Source organism: Aotus nancymaae, unplaced genomic scaffold (assembly GCF_030222135.1).
Source record: "Aotus nancymaae isolate 86718 unplaced genomic scaffold, 86718_ANA_hifiasm-v0.15.2.pri h1tg000003l, whole genome shotgun sequence".
In the NCBI taxonomy this organism is placed as follows: domain Eukaryota; kingdom Metazoa; phylum Chordata; class Mammalia; order Primates; family Aotidae; genus Aotus; species Aotus nancymaae.
In genome coordinates this window covers 1,458,634-1,481,740 of record NW_026988414.1, presented here as the reverse complement: position 1 = coordinate 1,481,740, position 23,107 = coordinate 1,458,634, and the positions used below count along the sequence as shown (strand labels likewise).

The following is a 23,107-nucleotide window of genomic DNA, read 5'->3' as shown; positions in this document are numbered from 1 at the left end:
CAAAGCGCTCAGCCCCCAAGTTCCCAACCAGTAGCCATTTCAGAGAGGGGCTGCTCAGGACCAGGCTTTTGATGAACCATGACTGCTCGGGGTGCCGTCTTAGGAGAGCCACGTCAGTCCCTCTGAGATTCCAAACGGCCTACTGCGGACACCTCTGAGCCACATCCGAGCCTCAGGGACCTGTCACGACGCCATCGACGGTACTGGACCAAATCCTGCCGGGAAGGGCGGAGTCGCGACCGGACCCTCGACACCGACGGCTGCCCGGCGCTCTGAGCCCACCCCGGCGCTGCGGTCCCGCCCCCACTTCCGGTCGGTCAAACGTCAAGTGCCCTGATCCCGCCCCCGCAGACGCGGCTCCTCTTGGAGTGAGCGTCCCGGCTTCCCTTCCGCCGGAAGTACGGCGACTTTCCCTTTCCGGCTACGGGTCCCCAAGCGGAGCGGGAGGCCGGACCGGGGAGCCGAGCGGCGGCGTCGGCGGCGGGGGCGACGGCGGCGGGGGCGGTAATGGCGGAGCTGGTGCAGGGGCAGAGCGCACCTGTGGGGATGAAGGCCGAGGGCTTTGTGGATGCCCTGCACCGGGTCCGGCAGGTACGGGCGCAGCCGGCTGGCAGGAGCACGAGACCCCGAGGCGGGGCCGGGCGGGCGGGGAAGAGGGGTTCGGGCCTGGGGGCGGGAGGCAGCCTGAACCGACGTCTCAGCCGGGCCGGGCCGTTCCTTAGGGTTCCTACAGCCGAGAGGAGCCGGGGGGATGAAGCGCCACTGCGAGGCCCAGGCCGACCTGTCTGGCGGGTCTCCCAGGTGCCTGAAATCGCTCGGAAAGGATTTGCTTAAAGCGTCTGGGCCCATCGTGCCCCAGCGGCCGGCCTGGCCCTACAGGGTAGCCAGCGCGGGATTTTGAACCTCGCGAGTGGAGGGGTCCGGGGAGGATCTGGGTGTAGACATAAGGCAGCTCTCTCACACCCAGTAGCTTGTTAAAACTTGGGGAACATCGTCTCTAGACTTACTGTTGAGTAGAAAGAACTGGAGGGCATCTTATATGTGAGGGTGCTCTTTGGAAAGGGGAGAGAGGGAGGAGTTGCGTGTGTAGGTGGTCCCCAAGAGGTAGAAATTTCTCATGGCAGTAGTTTACCTCTACTAGGGAGAATGATGTGGCCTCATTCCGACATTGAAACTTTACTGTCTGAGAATGTCGTGCATTTTTTCAGAGTTAAAATTAACTGGGTTTTAAAAGATTCCAAGCTTCCCTGTAGAGTGAATATGGGACCTGCCAAAAATACTCATTGGCTTCTGGCATGGCGCTTAGAACAGAACATGTCCTTAAATTGTATCTAAAACGTACTTACAAGTTAGTCCTAACGCTTAAACTTACTCTGTTGAGTGTCTCATGTCCTCCTCTCTTCTTATGTAATTGTAAGCGCACTGATACTTTAAAAGTTGGGCTATAACTAATTACTGCTTGATTCCTAACAGAAAGCCACAGGACCCATTGTATTAGAAGAAGGTCTTCACTCGGGCGCTTGAAGATATGGTCTTTACATCTCTTTCCAGTATTCCAGGGGAGGGATCCCTACCTGTTTCCCTGATACTGACTTTTCATGTTATATATTGATGCTCCTATAGACATTATATTGGATCCCAGAACTTTCCAAACCTGTGGTTCCACCTAAAATCTTATCTGATGAATTGTTACTTTACTGCCTAGGTGCCAACCAGTACAGTAGTGAGTATCCATCTTACTTAGACTTCAGATCCACCCATGGCTGTAATGGATGAACATGCCACCCAGCTCCCCTTCCACCACTCTGCTTGCTGGCGTGTTACAGTGCTCTCCTCTACAGTACAGGGTCCTGAACCTTGTTTCTCACTGGCTACTAATATGTAATGGCTTTCGCTCTGTGCTGATGTGTGACAGTCACCTTGTTGGCCTTCTGTGTCCAGGAAGAATTATAGTCACTGCCCTAAAGAGCTCAGATCCTCAGTTGGCAGAAGGCCTGTAGTTGAACATAAAGTGAATTTTGAACCATTGAGAAGACATTCCGCTTCTCTTGAGCCAGTGGTTGAACTCATATTCTTGGACAACCTGCTCCAAAGGGAGAACCTCTGTTAAATGCTGACCTAATGTGGATGGTGGAAGCAGTGGTGTTTACTACTAGCAGTGAAAACTTCATTGGAATTGTTCTCAGCTCTGAAATGCACCATTGACTGGAGCAGTAATAAGCCCAATGGAGACAGGGCTGTAAGTGTGTTCCTTCTGAATGTTAACAGCTGGAGGTCCATACTATCTCCAAGGATTGATGGCCTTTAAAAACTAAAGAAAAACAGGTTGGTGGGTAATTTTAGGTTTATTGTCTATAGATTTGCATTGGGCAAGAATGGAATGTTAGAAATCTGTAATACTGTATGCTTATGGTAAACTTAATCAAAGGATCTCATATTATTTGGGCATCTAGAAGGTGATGGTTCTGTTTCTTTGTTATGTGCACAGCATGTTGCAGAGATGTGATTTTTCTCCCCATTAAACAGAACTAAAAGACAGTATATTTACATGATTGCCAAGTTTTTTGCCCTTTTATATCTCCTCAGAAACCCCAGAGACAGTCTGTAAGGCCCTCTTAAATTTGTCAGAGAGCAGTAAAAGTGTCTCATGCTCAGTTTTTCTAGCAGATCGTAATAGAGTCTCAGTTGACCCTACCGGGATTTGAACCTGCAGTTTCTATTAAGTCTGGTGTGTGAAGTCCAACACCTTAACAACTAGGCTTCCCCTCCAGCATCTTGAAGTCTCCATGTATATCCTTTGGACTCTTTGCAGCAAAGTGCATCAGTTGTTGTTAGTTTACTCTGGGCATAGTATTCTTAGGTTGAAAAGGAGTCTCTGAAGATGTCAAATAAAATGTAAAATTTTCCCAAGCAACGTGAAGTCTAGTGAGTTAATGTTTGGCACAAGCAGGTAATTTACATCCGTTCTATAGGGTGGTAGAAATGTGATCTGGACAAATCAGAGTGGCTCAAGCCTGTAATCTCAGCACTTTGGGAGACTCAGGTAGGAGGATTGCTTGAGCTCAGGGGTTTGAGACCAGCCTGGGCAACATATCGAGACCTTGTCTCTACTAAAAATTTGAAAAAAATTAGCTGGATGTGGTGGCCCACTCCTGTAGTCTCAGCTATTCAGGAGGCTGAGGCAAGAGGATAGCTTGAGCATGGAGATCAAGGCTGCAGTGAGCTGTGATTGCTCCACTGTGTTCCAGCCTGGGTGACAGAGTGACACACTGTCTCAAAAAAAAAGAAAGAAATGTGATCTCATTCCGTTCCATGGATGAAGATCTAAAAACTGCTGGATATTAAAAAAAGTCACGTCTACTTTTCCCAAGTCATTGGCTGGTTAGCCGAAGTAGTGTTTCTTCAACTAGTTGAGATAAGACAAAGTCCTGAGTAGTTCATCCTGTTGCACAGCCGTCCTCTGCACTTCTATGCTGTCTGTCTAAGGTTACAAAGGGGCCTCTGGATGAGTAGATCCAAGTCTGGTTTATGTTGTTCCATTTTTCTAAAAATATTTTAAAATGTTCCTAGAAAGCCTACTGCTAGAAGCTAAGCAAGGTCAAGCCTGGCTGGTAGTTGGATGAGAAAGTCTACCGCCTGATAATTGAGTAGCACCTGTCATCACGTACAAGCAATCCCTTGTTAGGATAGCGTGATGCCACAGTGCGTTGTAGATTCACAGCAGCCTTCCACAAGCTGGACCAGCTAGCTGTCTGCCAGTCATCACCTAAATAGAAATTGTTCTCCTGAGAAACTACTAATGCTTTTTAGGACTTTAAAAAGCCTTAGATCTGTTTTGATCTAGATAGACCCATTCAATGCCTCTGGATTGTATACTACAGAATATGATGTTCATACAGAATGCAATCTAAATGATGCTTCAGGGAGTTCAGCATCATGGTGGAACTACATTCAAATCAGTGTGACCAAGCCATTGTAGAATCAGTAGAAAGTAACCTGACAGATTTTTAGGCCTGAACCTCTAATTCACTGGCACCTTTTTTGGGGAAAATGTTGATTGATGCGGAGCCTCAGAAGTTCCACAGTCCTCCTGAAAATCCCTCCCAGTGCTGCTATTTCACACTTTAAGCCTGAGCAGTAGGTAATTTGGAATGTGTACTGGACACCCTGGGCTGATTTAGAACTTTAGTGTTTTAAGATTCTGGCTTTTTAGGACGAGCACTAAGTTTCCTTTTAAGAGGACACTGTACATCTACCATTAAAAGAAAAAGCCTCCATTCATTGGCCAGTGGGTTCGTCCTGCGAGGCTCATTGAACACATGGTTTTGACTCCCAGTGTAGTCAAGTGTACTGAACACTCGAGATCTAAGTGGTACTCCACTGAGACTGTCTTGTACATGTGCAGTGATTGAATAGCTCAAGTCAGCATTTCACAACAGACTCACTCCTGCCTGTACATTCATTTTAGCTTTCATAAACACTTGAAGGAAACTAATGTCTGCGGGAAATCCATGGCTGCTCCTGTAGCTTTACATGGTTGGGACCCAGTAGAGTACCTAGCAGAGTGAGTCTTCCTTAAAGGGTTTTGGTGACGTCACTGAGTGCATATGCATCACCGCATGTTAACAGGAGTGCTGAACTTCATATTGGGTGTTGGAAAGTAGATAGTAAATAAACCATACATCCCACTGTATGTCTCTAAAGCTTTTCTCATTTCAGGTGAGAAAATTTATAATGTGATAATTTATCATATAATTATTTATTTTGGGGTGGAGACAGGATCTCACTATGTTGCCTAAGCTGGTCTCCAGCTCCTGGCCTCAAGCAATCCTCCCACCTCAGCCTTTCAAAGTGCTGGGATTATGGGTGTGAACCACCATGCTCTCATGCCCAGCTATCTTTATTTTAAAATCTGATAGCCCATGTGTATTGTCAAACTTTGGTTTCTTCTGAAGTACCAGTTATTTTGTAGTTAGAAATCTACCTAGACCACAGTTCTCAAACTTGTGGCCTGTGGGCTATAGAAGACTTACAGCGGGCCTGCAGGCATGCTTTGTTTAACCCACAGCACCGGCTCTTAGAGACTAGAGTGATTTTTGGCTGGGTGTGGTGACTCATGCCTGTAATCCCAACACTTTGGGAGGCCAAGGTGGGCAGATCACGAGGTCAGGAGTTGGAGACCAGCCTGGCCAACATGGCAAAACCCTGTCTCTACTAAAAATACAAGAATTAGCTGTGCATGGTGGTGGGCGCCTGTAATCCCAACTACTCAGGAGGCTGAGGTGGGAGAACAGCTTGAACCCGAGAGGCGGAGGTTGCAGTGAGCCGAGATCACTCCATTGCACTCCAGCCTGGGCAACAGAGCGAGACTCTTTCTCAAAAAAACAAAAAGCAAAACGAGACTAGAATGATTTTGCATTTTAAAAAATGAGATTTAGGGCTGAGTGCAGTGGCTCACGCCTGTAATCCCAGCACTTTGGGAGGCTGAAGCAGACGGATCACTTGAGGTCAGGACTTCAAGACCAGCTTGGCCAACATGGCGAAACCCCATTTCTACTAAAAATACAAAAAAGTAGCTGGGTGTGGTGCCACATGTGTGTAATCCCAGCTACTCGGGAGGCTGAGGCAGGAGAATTGCTTAAACCCAGGAGGTGGAGGTTGCAGTGAGCCAGGATGGTGCCACTGTACTCCAACCTGGGCCACAGAGCAAAAAAAAGAGGTTTTGGCCAGGCACAGTGGCTCATGCCTGTAATCCCAGCACTTTGGAAGGCAGACGCAGGCAGATCACTAGAGGTCAGGAGTTCCAGACCAGCCTGGCCAACATGGTGAAACCCTGTCTCCACTAAAAATACAAAAATGAGCCAGATGTGGTGGCACACACCTGTAATCCCAGCTACTTGGTAGGCTGAGGCATAAGAATCGCTTGAACCTGGGAGATGAAGGTTGCAGTGAGCCGAGATCACACCATTGCATTCCACCCTGGGTGACACATACTGTGTCTCAAAAAAAAGAAAAAGAGAAATTTCTAGTGTCCTTAGAAAAGATCTGGCCACATTGCTCCCACAGCCTGCACAGCAATACTCGGCAGGAGCTGAGTAGCTGCTGCGCTTTTCACGTGAGGTATTCACGCTCTCCGGGTTGCCTTCATTCCTATCATCTTGCTGTTGTTTTATACCATTCTTTGGAATGGCTAATTGACAGTTTTTTACTTACCTTTTTCCAAATTGTGAGCCCACTGTCTCTGGTTTTTTTTTTTTTGAAATTTTCTAATAGAAAGACCTCTGGATGGAGAATTAGGTGGTCTGAATTTCCCATAAGCGGATGCATGACCTTGGGCCGGGTTGGCCTTTCCTAGCATTTGATCTGCTGTTTCTAGATCTTCCATGGAAAAGAGATCATGGGCAGCTGAATTTGGGGAATGCAGGATTAAATAAAGATGAATTGGTTTCTTTACTCTAGGACCTCTCTGAACCTTTACCATGCTTATGTGCATTCACTTCTACAGGGATGTAGGGTGTGTATTGTAAATGTCCTGAAGTTACATCACTTCATGCCCTCTTCACGGAACCAAATCACATTCTGTGCGTGAAACCCAGGAAATATGGAGCTAGATAATTTCAGCAGTCCCTTCAAACCCTTCAGCATTCAGAGCTTCCATCAAGCTGGATCTGGAAAAAGCTCAGCATGTTATTTTGGTCCTTCTGCTTTCCTATGTTATATCTGCTGTCTGTTCATACTCCCTTCTCTCCCCTTCTTTCTGTGTAGTCTTTATTCTGATATTTTATCTTAGAATTATCCTAACTGAAAATGTTCTGCATTTGGAGTTTTTATTACAAAGATTTTGTTTGTCGGTTTTGGGTTTCTTTGAGACAAGGTCTTGCTCTGTTGCCCAGGCTGGAGTGCGATGGCACAATCACAGTTCAGTGCAGCCTGGACCTCCTGGGCTCAAGCAATCCTCGCACCTCAGCCTCCCAAGTAGCTGGCATCTGCCACCACACCCGATCTACACTTTGATTCTAATACCAGGTGGTTACAAATCACTTGCAAGACTGAGTAGTGTGATTGGAAGTAGTGATTTGATTCAGATTACTTAACATTAATAGAAGATCCACTGAGTCCAAGGCCTGTTGCTGGATGCTGGGCCAGTACAAAGGTAAATAAGACAAGTTTGTCTCGGCTCACTGCAACCTCTGCCTCCAAGGCTCAAGCGATCCTCCCATCTTAGCCTCTCCAGTAGCTGCCACCATCACCCGCAGCTAATAAGGGCTATTAATTCTCATTTTATATTTGAAAATAATGAGCCAGAGAGAGATAAAGCAGTTTTCTCAGAGGTACACATAGTGAATATATGCAGTAGTTCTTGGACCCATGCCCTCTGCATTTTAAGAAGGACTTGGTTCCTTAGCAGAGGTAGTTGGGTAGTTTTTCATCTCAATGAGGTGGCTACAGCTTTGAGACTGAGTCTCGCTCTGTCGCCAGGCTGGAGTGCAGTGGCGCGATCTTGGCTCACTGCAACCTCCACCTCCCAGGTTCAAGTGATTCTCCTGCTTCAGCCTCCGGATTAGCTGGGACTACAGGCGCATGCCACCATGCCCAGCTAATTTTTGTATTTTTAGTAGAAATGAGGTTTCACCATGTTGGCAAGGCTGGTCTTGGTGAGCCACTGCGCCTGGCCTAGCAGTCTTTAAACAGCATTGGAGGGGTGCTGGTGGAATTAGTTGGAAGGGAGGAGGAAAGCTAATGAGTGTGTCACATTTAGGGCCTCTGGTGGGAGTGACCCACCTGAAACAGTATTTCAGCATAGAGCCTCCCCTAATCATCTTAGCATTCTGCCTGCAGATGGGCCTCTCAGTATCCACTTTAAATTGAGCAGATGTGTGATGGGCACCTTCTGTGTGTCAAGCATTTTGCTATGCATTAGGAAAATTGTTCTTTAACTTTTTCAAAACGTGGACCTTTCTGAGAACTTTGACCTTCACCCCAGAAATATTTATTTATTTTTAATTTTTTTATTTTTATTTTATTTTATTTTTTTGAGACAGGGTCTCACCGTGTTGCCAGGCTGGAGTGCAGTGGCGCGATCTCAGCTCACTGCAACCTCTGCCTCCTGGGTTCAAGCGATTCTTCTGCCTCAGCCTCCCAAGTAGCTGGGACTACAGGCGCATGCCACCATGCCCAGCTAATTTTTGTATTTTTAGTAGAGACAGGGTTTCACCATGTTGGCCAGGCTGGTCTTGAACTCCTGACCTCGTGATCCACCCATCTCAGCCTCCCGAAGCGCTGGGATTACAGGCGTGAGCCACTGCGTCCGGCAGAAATATTTAAATAGTTTAGGATGTAATTTTAGGAGGTTATGAATCTTCTAAAACTAAACCCTAGGACTCCCAATTAAGGACTGTTTGTCCTAAGGGTACCAAGATGATGGAGACAGATTGAATCCTCAGCTCTCGACAGTGGGGAGACAGTATAACCAATGGGTCACTCAGTGAGAGTATGCTATTTAGATACAGTTTATAAGGTGATTCGCAAACACCAGTCGGGGAGAATTTAATTCTGCCTAAGCATAGGAGGGATGAGGTGGTCAGGAGAACCTCCCAAGAAGAGCTGCATCTTACTCAGTTGTCAAGAGAATTCCTTATTTCAGTTATTGCCAGTAAATAGGGCAGGATCAGCTGGGGCTCCATCTCTGATACAACAATCGTTCTCATTCATTGAGCCCATGTTGTTCTGGGTGCCAGGCGGGATTCTTATATATGTTCTTTCATTTGATGGTCACAAAATTCCTGGGGTTGGTATTGTGATGTGATTCTTAAGACACAGACTTGAAGTTCAGACAGTATGAGTGCAGATTCTGGTTGGCTTTGGGCAAGTTATTTAACTTCTTTCAGACTTAGTTTTCTCATCTGTAACATAGAAATAGTTGATGGTAATAATAATTTTTTCTTCTTTAACCAGTGTAGAGAGGAGATGGTAGTAATAATTTTAAAAGCAATAGTTAATGTTAGAAATTAGGAAGTTACCCTGCGTGGTAGGTGGGTAGTGACTGAAGAGGGGATGAGGCAGCTTCTGGGGTGCTGGTGATGTTTCTTGATCTAGGTGCTAGTTACATAGGTGTTTTAATATCTGCAGGTTCAGTGAGCTATACACTTAAGATCCATGTCTTTTTCTGTATCATTGTTCTTCAGTAAGAGATTAAAACTGGAAGCATTTCTGGTTCCTTACCATGTACTGCCTTGTTTCTAGTGGTTTACATTTGTTATCTTGTTATCCCTGTGGATACAATTCCTGGCAAACTAGTTCCAAATCCCACAGTAAGAAGAATAGTAGCTACTTTGGAAAGTCACTGTGAGATTAAACAAGGGCACTTGTGAGACACTTAGTAGGTAGTATGTTTGCTACACTGTCTTCTTTGTAACATAAAAGGTAGGGGGATGCAGGACTCGAACTTGCCCCGAGGGACCAGGACTCCAAGCCTATCTTTGAATTTGTTCTTAGCCACTGGGCCTACTTCCCTGGCTGCAGACTGTTTCTTCCTGCTGTGGGTAGTAGAGACTTGCAGTCCAGCCTCCCTTTCTCCCAGGCAGGGCCTCTCTGGGTGGCTGTGCCACACAGGTTCTGGGAAAGGAGGTTGGGTTCCTACTCCTCGGTGCTGGTGCGAGCCTTCACCTCTGCTTGTTGTATCCGTGCGAATCCACAGGTACTGTGTTGAGTAGCACGGACACGTGGATGGCATCCAGGTGGCTTTGCCTGTTTCTGATTAGCATAGAGTTGTAGTAAATGTGAAGTTGTGGGGATATTTGCACTTCTTATTTAGATGTATTAGGTGAACTATTTTGATGATGAAATTTGTCAGAGAATTTTAGTCTTGAAAATGTGCACAAGGAATAATTAATAGCCATGATTTCTAACTTTAGTGATTTGTGTATCACCTTTATGGTTTTTGCCATATCATTGGACCTTCAATATGTGATTTACTTAATATTCTTAAATTTAGATTATTTATTTTGAGACAGAGTTTTGCTGTGTCACCTAGGCTGGAATGCAGTGGCTTGATTTGGCTCACTGCAACCTCCACCTCCTGAGTTCAAGCGATTTCTCCTGCCTCGGCCTCCCGAGTAGCTGGGATTACAGGCATGCACCACTATACCCAGCTAATTTTTGTATTTTTAGTAGAGACAGTGTTTTACCATGTTGGCCAGGCTGGTCTTGAACTCCTGACTTCAAGGGATCCGCCAGCCTTGGCATCCCAAAGTGCTGGGATTACAGATGTGAGCCACTGCACCCAGCCAGATTTATTTTAAATATATATGCATATATATATTTTTAAGAGACAGGGTCTCACTCCTGTACAGGCTATAGTGTACTGGCTCAGCCATAGCTCATTGTAACTTCAAACTCCTGGGCTCAAGGGATCCTCCTGCCTCAGTCTCCTGAGCAGAAGATAGGACTATATAGGCTTGCACCACCACACCACACTCAGCTAGGATTTTTTTTGGCCTGTGACACACCCCCAGGAGATCCTGAGAGCATGTGCTCCTAAAATGTTGTTTAAAGGGAAACTAAGTCATTATCATAAGTGGAAAACTTTGTCATGCGTAAAAGGTAATTGTAAGAACAATGTAAGTTTAAAAACATTCATCCATGTGCCTCCCGGGATCACCTTGTGCACTTGTCTTGGGAAAACCCTGGTTTAGTTTGCCCCTGCATTTTCCAGGTGAAGACACCAAGGAGCAAGGCTCTTGAAGGTCTTGCCCAAGGTCACACACGAGAAGAACTGGCTGGGACTCCAGGACTGTTGACTGATTCCTGGCCCAGTACTCTCCTCCCCTGAGTTTCCACTAACTACTGGTAGTGGAGGCTAAGTGTCTGTGACATTGATTTATTTTTCATTTATCACTGTGCTTAAAATAGCACAGGTAGTGAGATAACCCATTTGCCTCCCCTGAAAAGGGGGAAGATAACTTGTATGGTAGAAAATTGGTAGCAGAGTCCCCTCAAGGTCATGCTTGCCGATAAGGAGTAGAGTGGCCTTGGTTTTGTGGACTATCCTGGCTTTCATCTGCTGGCCTACACCATTATGAACTGGGGACTGTACCTCACTTCCGTTAAGTAGCTACTGTTTAAAATGATCGATTATGTGAAGAATTGCTTGAGCTCTGTGCACTGGAAGTCATTAGGTTTCATTTAAGTCCTTGGGAACTGAGATATGTTTAAGAAAATATTAGGTGGAGGGAAGGGAGCAGCCAAGTGGTCAGAGAATTTTAGTCTTGAAAATGTGCACTGGGAATAATTAATTGAAAATAGAAAATTAATGTTTTCTAACTTTAATGATTTGTGTACCTCCTTTACGGTTTTTACCATATCATCGAACCTTCAATATACTATTTACTTGGACTCCAGAGTCAGGGAGACCTGGGTTTGAATACTGTTTCTGCCACTTTTTTATTTTTGTAAGCTGAAAGCAAGTTTATTAAGAAAGGAATAAAATAGAGCAGCCCGATTCTGCCGCTTATAAGATGGGTGACTTTGGGCAGGTCACTCCACGTCTGAGCCCGTTCTTCTTATCTTAAAATGAAAATAATACCAGCCACCTAGAGGATCGTGGCGAGGAATAAACGAGACAGTGTATTTAAAGTGCTTTTAGCTGAGTAGCTCTCACTACATCTTAATTCTGTTTTATTAGGCATTTAAAATCATTTTTTTAGAACGAGGTTGTACGTGGATGAATGAGGTATATTGTTTCTTTACAGTATAGTGTATGTAACATAGGCTGTATCTTAGTATAAATGTAAATTATATATTGTAGTGTTGAACTCATACGTAACATTTGATTAGCCAGGGTCCAAATGCAGTTTCCTCACTTCAGAGCTGTATCTCAGCTGTGATTCTGTACTGCTTCTCTCATAGTAGAAATTTCCCAAATTGTAGATAAAGAAGTAAGTGTGAATTAAGAAGAAAACTGAGGTGGGGCGCGGTGGCTCACGCCTGTAATTCCAGCACTTTGGGAGGCCAAGGCGAGCGGATCACAAGGTCAAGAGATCGAGAGCAGCCTGACCAACATAGTGAAACCCCGTCTCTACTAAAAATACAAAAAAAAAAAAAACAAAAAAAAAAATTAGCTGGGTATGGTGGTACGCACCTGTAGTCCCAGCTACTTAGGAGGCTGAGGCAGAAGAATCACTTGAACCCGGGATGTGGAAGTTGCAGTGAGCCAAGATCCCACCACTGCACTCCAGCCTGGCGACACAGCAACACTCCATCTCAAAAAAAAAAAAAAACACCTGAAAGGCTCAGTCACATTTTGGAAGAAGGCTTGTTGATTTAACCTAAATCAGGAACAAGAAGCTATCGTAACACTTTTATCATGTCAGTTTTGGAGGAAAAAATGACATGAAACTACTACATACATTAAAAGGCAGGTCAAGGACTCAGCAATATAGTTTAGCTACTTTAGAAGGAAGAGTAAATGGCCGGGTGCGGTGGCTCACGCCTGCAATCCCAGCACTTTGGGAAGCTGAAGCAGGTGGATCACCTGAGGTCAGGAGTTCGAGACCAGCCTGGCCAGCATGGTGAAACCTCATCTCTACTAAAAATACAAAAATTAGCCGGGCATGGTGGCGCAGGCCTGTAATCCCAGCTACTCGAGAGGCTGAGGCAGGAGAATCGCTTGAACCCACAAGGCGGAGGTTGCAGTGAGCCAAGATCGCCCCACTGCACTCCAGCCTGGGTGACAGAGCAAGATTCCATCTCAGAAATAAAGAAGGAAGGGAAAAGATCTGGAAGCCCAGAGGCGTCATTGAAAAGGAGCAGGGACAATGCCATGTAGAGCTTGTGTTTGAGGTCCTGTCTTTTTGTTTCGTTTTGTTTTTGAGTTGAAGTCTTGCTCTGAGATGAGTGTGGCTGTGTTCTAACAGAACTCTAATTACAAAGGCAAGTGCTTCACCAGCTGTAGTTTGCTGAGCCCTGGCTTAGACTATCTTTTCCTTCCTTCCTTCTTCTTATCTTGTCTCCTAGCAGTCAAGGGAATCTTTTTGTTGTTTTCTGTTGTTGTTGTTTTAAAGAGATGGGGTCTTTCTCTGTCTTCCAGCTGGAGTGCAGTGGTGCCATCATAGCTCACTATAACCTCAAACTCCCTGGCTCAAGCAGTCCTCCTGCCTCAGCCTCCCAAGTAGCTGGGACTACAGGGATGCACCACCATCAAAGCTAATTTTTAATTTTGTTGTAGAGTTGGGGGTCTCACTCTGTTGCCCAAGCTGGTCTAGAACTCCTGGCCTCAAGCAGTCATCCTGCTTTGGCCTCCCAAAGTGCTGAAATTACCTGTGCTAGCCACCATGCCTGGCTGGGGATCTTTTTTTTTTTTTCCTGAGACGGAGTTTTGCTCTTGTTACCCAGGCTGGAGTGCAATGGCGCGATCTCGGCTCACCGCAACCTCCGCCTCCTGGGTTCAGGCAGTTCTCCTGCCTCAGCCTCCTGAGTAGCTGGGATTACAGGCACGCGCCACCATGCCCAGCTAATTTTTTGTATTGTTAGTAGAGATGGGGTTTCACCATGTTGACCAGGATGGTCTCGATCTCTTGATCTCGTGATCCACCCGCCTCGGCCTCCCAAAGTGCTGGGATTACAGGCGTGAGCCACCGCGCCCACCTGCTGGGGATCTTTTAGAAGCATAAATCATCATGTTACTCTCCTGCTTACGACTTGTAGTAGCTGCCCATCAGCCTTCCTGTGAAACTCAAGCGCCTCACCGTAACCTGAAAGGGTCCAATGTGAACTACCCACCTCTTGGAACACATCTAGTTCCTTCCACGCTGGCAAGATGGACTTCTTTTCCAGGCTCATACCTACCAAGCTTGCTCCTGCCCCAGGATCTTTGTGGGTTTTTTTGTTTTTGTTTTTGGTTTTTGGTTTTTGGTTTTTTTGAGATGGAGTTTCATTCTTGTTGCCCAGGCTGGAGTGCAATGTCATGATCTTGGCTCACTACAACTACCGCCTCCTGGGTTCAAGCACTTCTCCTGCTTCAGCTTCCCAAATAGCTGGGAGTATAGGCATGCGCCACCATGCCCAGGTAATTTTGTGTTTTTAGTAGAGATGGGGTTTCACCATGTTGTCCAGGCTGGTCTTAAACTCCTGACTTCAGTTGATCTACCGCCTTGGCCTCCCAAAGTGCTGGGATTATAGGCGTGAGCCACCGCACCCAGCCCCACAGGCCTTTTGTACAAGTTCCTCTGCTAGAACATACTTTCTCAGATTTTTATGTGGCCAGCTCCTCATTGTCACGTAGGACTCAGATGTCACTCCTCGTAGTGGCCTTCCCAATCACCCTATTTAAAGCAGCTTTCCTAAGCATGCTCTGTGTGACATTATCTTCTCTTACTGTGGTAATGGTTATCACCTGCCAAAATGATCAGTTTATTGATTACCTGGTTTACCTTTAACTTCCCCCCCAGCTGCTGACTCTTAAGTACCAGGCCTGGTGGTTCTTCACCACAAAAGCTCCAGTGCCTTAAAAAGTCCATCGCACAGTAGGTACTTAACATTTATTGGGTGAATTGCCTTGTTTTACAATCCTAGTATATTTGTGATGTGTTCGGGTATTCCTCTGCCTTCAGGGATCTTATTACCTTTTCAAAAACTATGAAATGTACGGTATTACCCTGGGGCTTATGCAGAGAGGAAGGAGACTTGCCTCAACATCACAGAACTAGTAAATGTAAGCAGACAGTGATGTCCGCTGTTGAAATCCTGTGTCTGGTTTTCAGTATCATGATCGTTATTGGTTGTTTATTTGTTTCAGGTAATTTCTGTTGGTCCCAATAGATCTTAGACTTCTGGGAACATTTGGACTAGCTCAGAACTACCACTGAAGACTTTGTTCTGGGGGACAGCTATGCCAGCTGCCCCTTGATAGACCCCTGCTTATTAACTTTAACTGAGGGATTAACGTCAAGAGTAGTTGCTGTAAATATTCCTTTGGTTAAATGAAAGAGTTGATTTATTATAAAGATCACATTCAATTTCCTGCTGAGAACAAGGTAGATAAGAACTTCTGCATATTGTTTGTTTCTGGGGGGAAATTTTTAACAAGCTATGTTCTGTTCTTTCACTGATAATAAATATTAAAAGTTGAAATAGCTCTTAGAGATCACCTCCCTTTCCCTGCTGCAGGAATCCTTCTAAAATTGTTCGGACACTTCTAGTAAAGACAAGCATCTATAGATCACACATCAATTATAGACATTAAAGTTTATAGAATGGGTGTATTCCTAAAGAATTATCAGGCTGGGCACCATAACTCACACCTTTGAGCCATGGGATTAGCCAAGTGCTATTCCCAGCAGTTTGTGAGACAGGCAGGAGGATTGCTTGAGCTCAGGAGTTCGAGACCAGCCTGGGCAACATACTGAGACCTCGTCTCTATTAAAAACAAAAAAAAAATAGGCCTTTGGGAGGCCAAGGCAGACAGATCACCTGAGGTCAGGAGTTCGAGATCAGCCTGGCCAACGTGGTGAAACCCTGTTTCTACTAAAAATACAAAAATTAGCTGGGCATGGTGGTGCACGCCTGTAATCTCAGCTACTTGGGAAGCTGAGGCAAGAGAAGTGCTTGAACCCAGGAGATAGATGTTTCAGTGAGCTGAGATCACGCCATTGCACTCCAGCCTGGGTGATGACAAAAGCAAAACTCTATCCCCCCAAAAATATGAATAAATAAATTTAGCTGGGCATGGTGGTGTATACCTGTAGTCTCAGCTACTTGGGAGGCTGAGGCAGGAGGATCACTTGAGCTTGGGAAATGGAGGCTACAGTGAACAATGATCACGTCACTGCACTCCAACTGGATGACAGAGCAAGACCCCTTTGTAACATTTGAGCACACAAGGAAGGCCTTTCAAATATTCTTGGGGAATTTGTTGCATAAGGGAACCCTGTGAGAAAACCTAAACCTTTTGAAGAAAGTTCTTCAATTGTTGGCTTGCTTTTTTTTTTTTTTTTTCCTTAAGATGTGACATGCCTATGTATTAAGTGGTGACTTAAAAATACTAATTTGTGACCGGGTGCGGTGGCTCACGCCTGTAATCCCAGCACTTTGGGAGGCCGAGGTGGGAGGATCACCTGAGGTTGAGAGTTCAAGACCAGCCTGACCAACATGGAGAAACCCCATCTCTACTAAAAATACAAAATTAGCCGGACACAGTGCCACATGCCTTAATCCCAGCTACTTGGGAGGCTGAGGCAAGAGAATCACTTGAACCCAGGAGGCAGAGGTTGCAGTGAGCTGAGATTATGCCATTGCACTCCAGCCTGGGCAACAAGAGTGAAATTCCATCTCAAAAAAGTAAATAAGCAAATACTAATTTACTGGTAGAGACACATTTTTGAAAGTATTCTTAAGACACGTTATTATTGAGACCAAAGGAGAACTCACTTAACAGTGAAAAGTATTTGTGCTCTTATGGCGGTGCCTTCCATTAATCTAGGTCAGGGGAGAAATGGGATAACAGCCCTTTAAAGAGGACGCTTGTCTTTCTCCCTCAGATAGAGCCATGGTTTGTTACTGAGTATTTAAATCTGATTCTCTCTGTAGATTGCTGCTAAAATTGATTCAATTCCTCACTTGAATAATTCCACACCTCTAGTGGACCCCTCAGTATACGGATATGGAGTACAAAAACGGCCCTTGGATGATGGAGGTAAGTTGCCAGAAATATCTTTGCCTTTCAGGTGATAGTGAACCTGCCAGTTAAGTTTGAATTTGTCAGCCATTACCTTAGCGACTCTCTAAAGTGTCACTGTGTTGAGTGGAATTGTTGAAGGGAAGTATTCAGGATGATTTTTCTCAGCAGTTCTTCAGCATTTGAGTTCCTATTTGCCTGGATAATACAGAAATCATTTCAGCTAGGCTCTGAGATAAAGACTTGGCCCCTGAGCATCAGCTTGGAAGTAATTTGACCTATTTGAGAATTTTATTTGATTTAGCCCTCCGTTCTTCAGCACACATGGGAATCAAAATTCCCACTTTTCTCCAAAGAAAAGCTAAGATTTGGTGCATGGCTTTCAGGAAGCCGTGGCTACATCTTGACCTGAAAGAAAGAGAAGAATGGTGACTTTCTGCAGTCTAGCTGCCAGGTTTTTCACCATTCCCATTTATGACAGGCTCTTTCTAGAAACATCCCTTTTCTTTAATTCATTTATTTATTTGTCATTTTGTTGGCTGGTTTATATGCCGTACTACATCCCAGAAAGAATTTGAGAACACTTAGAGGTGCCCATCGCCAGCACTTTGGCAGAGTACCTATCAGATATGTTTCTTCAGAGAGCTTGGACATCTGATCGTATTTTGTCTTCTGTTGCTATAGAAGCGATAGTGAAGTACACTAGATGAACGTGAATTTGCATGTAGTCAAGTGAGTCAGTGTCTCCTTTTGTGTTCTTTTTCTGTCGCTATGTACCCAGTCATTTATGTTTGTGCATATTTCTGTGATGTATTATGTGAAAAACAGTATGTATTGTGTTGTCTTTTCTCCCAAAACTGCATGTTTTTATGTACATAGAAAAATATAATTTGCCATGACTCATTTCTCTGGTCTCTAGGAATTCTTGTTGTTGTTACTGTATTTAATCTCCCCTTGGAGATGGGATCACACACGTCTCAGGCTAGAGTGCAGTGGTGCAGTTGAACTCCTGGGCTCAAGTGATCTCACCTCAGCCTCCCAAGTAGCTGGGGCTACAGGCATGAGCCACCACGCCTCCTAGTACATTTCTCAATCCTCCAATTCATATACTTGTTCACAAATCTCAATGTCCTGAATAAACCCTATATTAAGGTTCTTTGTAGTTAACTTAAGAGTTGAAGTATTTTTTAAAAATTTATTTTGAATTTTTGTGAGTGCATAGGTGTATATATTTATGTGGTACATGAGATGTTTTGATACAGGCCTGCAATGTGAAATAAGCACATCATGGAAAATGGGGTTATCCATCCCCTCAAGCATTTATCTTTTGAGTTACAAACAACCCAGTTACTCTCTTTATTTTAAAACGTACAATTATCACTGGCTATAGTCACCCTGTTGTGCTATCAAATAGTAGGTCTTTTTCTTTTTTTCTGTGCTCATTAACCCGCTCCCTTCAGCCCCCTCAGCCCCACTCCCCTTCCCAGCCTCTGGTAGCCATCCTCCTACTCTCTTTGTCCATGAGTTCAACCGTTTTGATTTTTATATTGCACAAATAAGAACACGTGATATTTGTCTTTCTCCGCCTGGCTTATTTCACTTAACATGATGATCTCCAGCTTCATCCATGTTGTTGCAAATGACTGAATCTCATTCTTTTTTATGGCTGAGTTGAAGTATTTTTAAATAGACCCAAATAATACCTCCAAAAAGTTCTAGAGGGCTAAACTTTAACCTCCTAAAGGTTAAAGAACCCTGCTTCAGGGGAGAGTTAGAAAGTTCATATTGCTAAAGAAGTGATCCAATAGCTTCTGTCAAAGAAAGCCCAAGCCAAAGCAAACAGACAGCTCCACAGCCTTTGGAAATCTTTAGTGCCAAGAAAAATGTGCCAGAATTCAGCCACTTTGTCTGCCTCTGCTTTTCTAAACTTTTCATCACACCATCAGCAAGACTGTGAGCCTAGAAGGCTGCCAGGTAAACACGAACATACTTCCCTTCACAGGATCTGCTTATTCACATTCTTACTCTCTCAAGAGAGTGGCCCAGTGGCCTTACCCCTACCAGAAGACAGCTGATCGACGCAGACCTCAAATTCTACACGTGGAGAACAGCTTGGAGAGAAAACCATATGTGTAATCCTGTCATTTAAACAGTGCCCAGCAGAAGATGGGATTAATTTTGTTGAGCTGTAATGCAGAATGTAAGAAACCTGAGGGAAATTCCTTGTTCTTCAAATACAGTCTCTTATTACGTAAGACCAAGTGTCCTGGGATGATGAGAGATTCGGCATGGCACAGAACCGTTCTCGCTTGCTTGCTATAAGACGGCTTAATAATTAGAGGGAGGAAAAAGAGAAACCATGGTCATTTTCTGTTTGTAAAGACTTATTCTCCAAAAGGCAGATGTGGAAAAAATTATGGTTATCAAAACAAAGAAATAAAAATACACAGTATAATAATGATCCCAAGGTTTTAAGCGAGATTCCAGACCTACTGGGTGATCTTGGCCAAGTCAGCTACATCCGCCTATGACCCAGTTCTCTTTATCAACATGGATAATCTCTTTATTGGTGCTAATTTCTTTCAAATGTGTGTGCAGTGGACTAATGGGAGAAAAATGTCTGCAAAATGCCAGAGGGTTTCATTTGCAAATACTCAGGTATTCTTATGCAGAGGACAGCAGATACCTGCTCACTGCAAGCACAAGCTTTAACACTTCAACTCTAAGCAGTGGGTGAAGAAAACAAGGCTGAATTGTGAAATTGTTGTGAAAGGCTGAATGAGTTGTGAAATGTATTGATCTCGATTTCTGGAAACTCTGGGCCAGAGAGACACTGTCCATTAATGAGATATGTGCACAGAGGCAGACAACTTAGTTTTGTTTTTATGTTGCTGACTCCTAAGAGGAACAAAAGCATGCTTGCCCTGAAAAGGTAAAAAGGCTACTTTGCATTACAGCTTTCTGCTAAGGCAAAAACGCAGATAATGCAGTCATCCCTATTTGGTCTAGAGAATCACTAACACCAGTCAAATATAAAAAGATCACACACAGCATACCATTTTGGAGAAGCAGTTTACATGGTTATCTTAGTTCCAGTGGCCCCAGGGTGAATTTTCTGTTTTGTGTCATAAACGCTTTGTAAATACACAAGAATTTTTACAGTCGAATGAGTGCTGTCCCCTTAAAGTCTTCAATATGAGTCTAAAGAATTTTCTCCAAAAGGCTCCCACATCTAAAAACAACGACCATCTCCTCTTAGAATTCCCAGAGATGCCCAGCATGGTGGCTCACACCTGTAATCCCAGCTTTCCCAGTGGTGGGAAAACTTGAGCCCAGGCATTCCAGGCCAGCCTGGGCTGAACATAGCAAAACCATGTCTCTTAAAAGTACATATTTCAAGTTTTTTTTTAAGATGCTAGGCAGTCGAACAAGGGAAGGGATTTGTTCCTGGTATAGAAAGGGGTTTGGGTTAGTTGTGTTTCAGGGAGTGGCAGTTTTGAGCTGGCTGTCGGAAGGCTGTTTATGAGCCTGCTTAAACACCAGAAGCAGAATTTGGAGCTCAGTTTGAAAGCCTGCCTGGATGCCTCTCTCTGGGCAGCTCAATCAGCAGTCCCTCCACCACCCTCCAGCTTTGGATCAGGCCGTTTCAACCTTTTGCATCTTCAGTCTTGACGCCCACATGTTCCAGCAGTCTCTGAGATGTACCCTTAACACCCTACCAGTTCAGGAATCTGTCTTCTGGTCTCAGTTGTGGCACCTTCTCCATCCAGTGCTTCTCTCATGCTACAGCTGGAGCCTCCCTGGAGTCAGTCCAACCAGTTTCATTCCTCCAGGAGCCAGGGAAGTGCAGATCTTCCAACCTGGCCATCGCCTGCCCTCCCTGCTGGGCTTGTCCCCGCGCGGCACTCTGGAGCAGCCTGGCCGCTGGCTCTTCTCTCACTCTCCCTGCCCAGCTCTTACCTGGCCAGCTCCTGCTCCGCCAACTTCCTCCTAGAAACTCGTCCTCTTCCTTATCTTATGACTTTCTTCAGTGCTCAGCCCACATGCCACCTAGCCTCTTGGTCCATCTTCCCTCCGTCCCTCCCTGCCTTGCTTCCTTCCTTCCTCTTCTCCCGCTTCTCCCTTTTTCACGCACCCACCTCACCAGTGGATATTGCCATATCCTTCTCTGAATTTCTAAAGCAGTGTATTTGTACTCTGCTCAGGGCAGACAACACCCCCTCCTTCCTTCTGCAGTTACTGGGTCCTGCCACGCACCTCTCCTAGTAGAGCCTAGAGATGTGACCATAAGACTGGCTTCATCTCCTATGGACTCCTTATGCCCAAAGTTCCCCCTTGTTTGCTATGATTTGCATTTTAAAATTTTCAGAAAAGTAAGTTCCAAATTTAAGAGAATAGTATTAGCTAAGTGGTTTAGAAGTGCAAATTTAAATGTAATCTAAATTAGAGATTCGCAAGGTTTTTCTTTTCACTTTTTTTGAGATGGAATCTAGTTCAGTCGCCTGTGGGCTGGAGTGCAGTGGCATGATTTCAGCTCACTGCAACCTCCGCCTCCAAGGTTCAAGCAATTCTCCTGCCTCAGCCTCTCGAGTAGCTGGGATAACAGATGCCTGTCACCTCGCCGGGCTCATTTTTGTATTTTTAGTAGGGGGAGGTTTCACCGTGTTGGCCAGGCTGGTCTTGAACTCCTGACCTCGGGTGATCTACCCACTTCGGCCTCCCAAAGTGCTGGGATTACAGGTGTGAGCCACTGTGCCTGACCTTAAGCTTTAAGGTGTTCATTTATTTATTTATTTATTTATTTATTTAAAGACAGGGTCTCCCTCTTGCTGAGGCTGGGGTACAGTGGGACAATCACAGTTCACTATGGCCTCTACCTCCCAGGCTCAGGCAATCCTCCCACCTCAGCCTCCTACATAGCTGGGACTACACTGCACCTAGCAATAAGCTTTTTTATAAAGGACCAGATAGTAAGCATTTTAGGGGCCGGACAGGGTGGCTTATGCCTGTAATCCCGGTACTTTGGGAGGCTGAGGTGGGAGGATTGTCTGAGCCTGAGAGGTCAAGACCACAGTGAGCAGTGATTACACCACTGCAGTCAGCTTGGGCGACATAGTCATCTCAAAACAAAAATAAATTTAAGCTTGCATGCTACGTATCCTACCTACTAAGCTGTGCTGTTGGGGTTCAAAAGCAGCCATAGAGTCTACATAAACAAATGAGCATGGCTGTGAGCCAGTAAGATACTTCATGGAAGCGGGCAGCTGGCCCTCAAGCTTAATTTGCCAGCCCTCATCTAAAATCAGCCTCATCAGGTGATTAACATTTTCTTCATCTTGAGTTAGGGAAGTGTATAGAGAGTACCCCTCCTCCGGTTTCTTTAAACAAATCTCCCATCTCGTGTTTCACTGTCTAACTGCCCTCACCACCTGAAACAAGTGATTGCCCATGTTCGCCCAGCACTGATGGACAGACGGAGAGTCCCTTCCTGTTTGCCCCTCTGTATCTCTCCTGATGAAGAGCAAAGCCTTTCTAGTTCTCTTCCCCAGGAGAGTTTTGGGGAGTCCTGTCCCCTTGAACTTTTTTAGTTGAACTAAGCAGACCTCACCCTCTCCCTGCGCTCTGTGTAGAGGGTGGCACCAAAACCAGGGCTTCGGAAGAGCACAGTGCTGTCCTCACCACTGGGGTGGCAGGGGAAGCCGCGTGAGGGGCTTTGAAATTATGCCTGCCTCTTCTGGCAAAGACTCGTCTTTGCTATTTATGTGGCACCTTTTCCCCCACTTTTTATTCTTTTTACTTCATGCCCTGCTGAAGAACAGCACCTTTTATATAGTGCCACATTTTCTAATCTTGATCATCCAGTTGCTCCCTGTTTACCCATGACTTCGTTTTCCACGGTTTCAGTTACCCATGGTCAACCACTGCCGAAAATATTAAAGAAGAAATTCTAGAAACAAACAATTCCTAATTTTTAAATTGTATGCTGTTCTGAGTAGCATGGTGAAGTCTTGTGCCATCCTCCCTGGGCATGAATCATCCCTTTGCCCAGTGTGTCCACACTGTGTACACTACCCACTCACCAATGTATAGGAGAAAATGTAGTGTCTGCAGGGTTCAGTACTGTCCATGGTTTCAACCATCTCCCAGGGGTCTTGGAACATATCCCTCATGGATGAGGGGGAACTGCTGTATTCTTATGGGTAAAGGACGAATTCTGGGGTGTACTATCAAATGAATGATTTGCAGGAAGAGTGAAATAGACTGTTTCTATGATCCTTTCCACGCTTTGTTTTAGTACTTGTGGCATAGGGTAAGGACTGAAAAGGAGGAAAGGAAGGATGAAAAAAAGAATGAGGAGAAAAAGACATTTGACAATCAGCCCTTCAGGAGAGATAGGACTTGTGTACAAGTGCTAGCGAGTGGTGAGAGCCATGA

General features: G+C 45.1%; 1 protein-coding gene across 4 annotated transcripts in view; it reads left to right on the top strand.

The window, feature by feature from the left end:
- The first annotated feature begins 414 nt into the window (after positions 1-414).
- FUBP3 (far upstream element binding protein 3) overlaps positions 415-23,107 on the top strand; it is a 57,606-nt gene continuing 34,913 nt past the window's right edge. For 2 of the 4 annotated variants that reach the window (XM_021674081.2, XM_021674083.2), the window contains exons 1-2: positions 497-591; positions 16,585-16,690. In XM_021674081.2, the coding sequence (XP_021529756.1) occupies positions 508-591; positions 16,585-16,690 (190 nt within the window). In that variant the 5' untranslated portion in view covers positions 497-507. Of the gene's footprint in view, positions 592-2,020; positions 2,326-16,584; positions 16,691-23,107 lie in introns of those variants that run through there. The other 2 variants (XM_021674080.1, XM_064377007.1) reach the window with 2 other exon arrangements.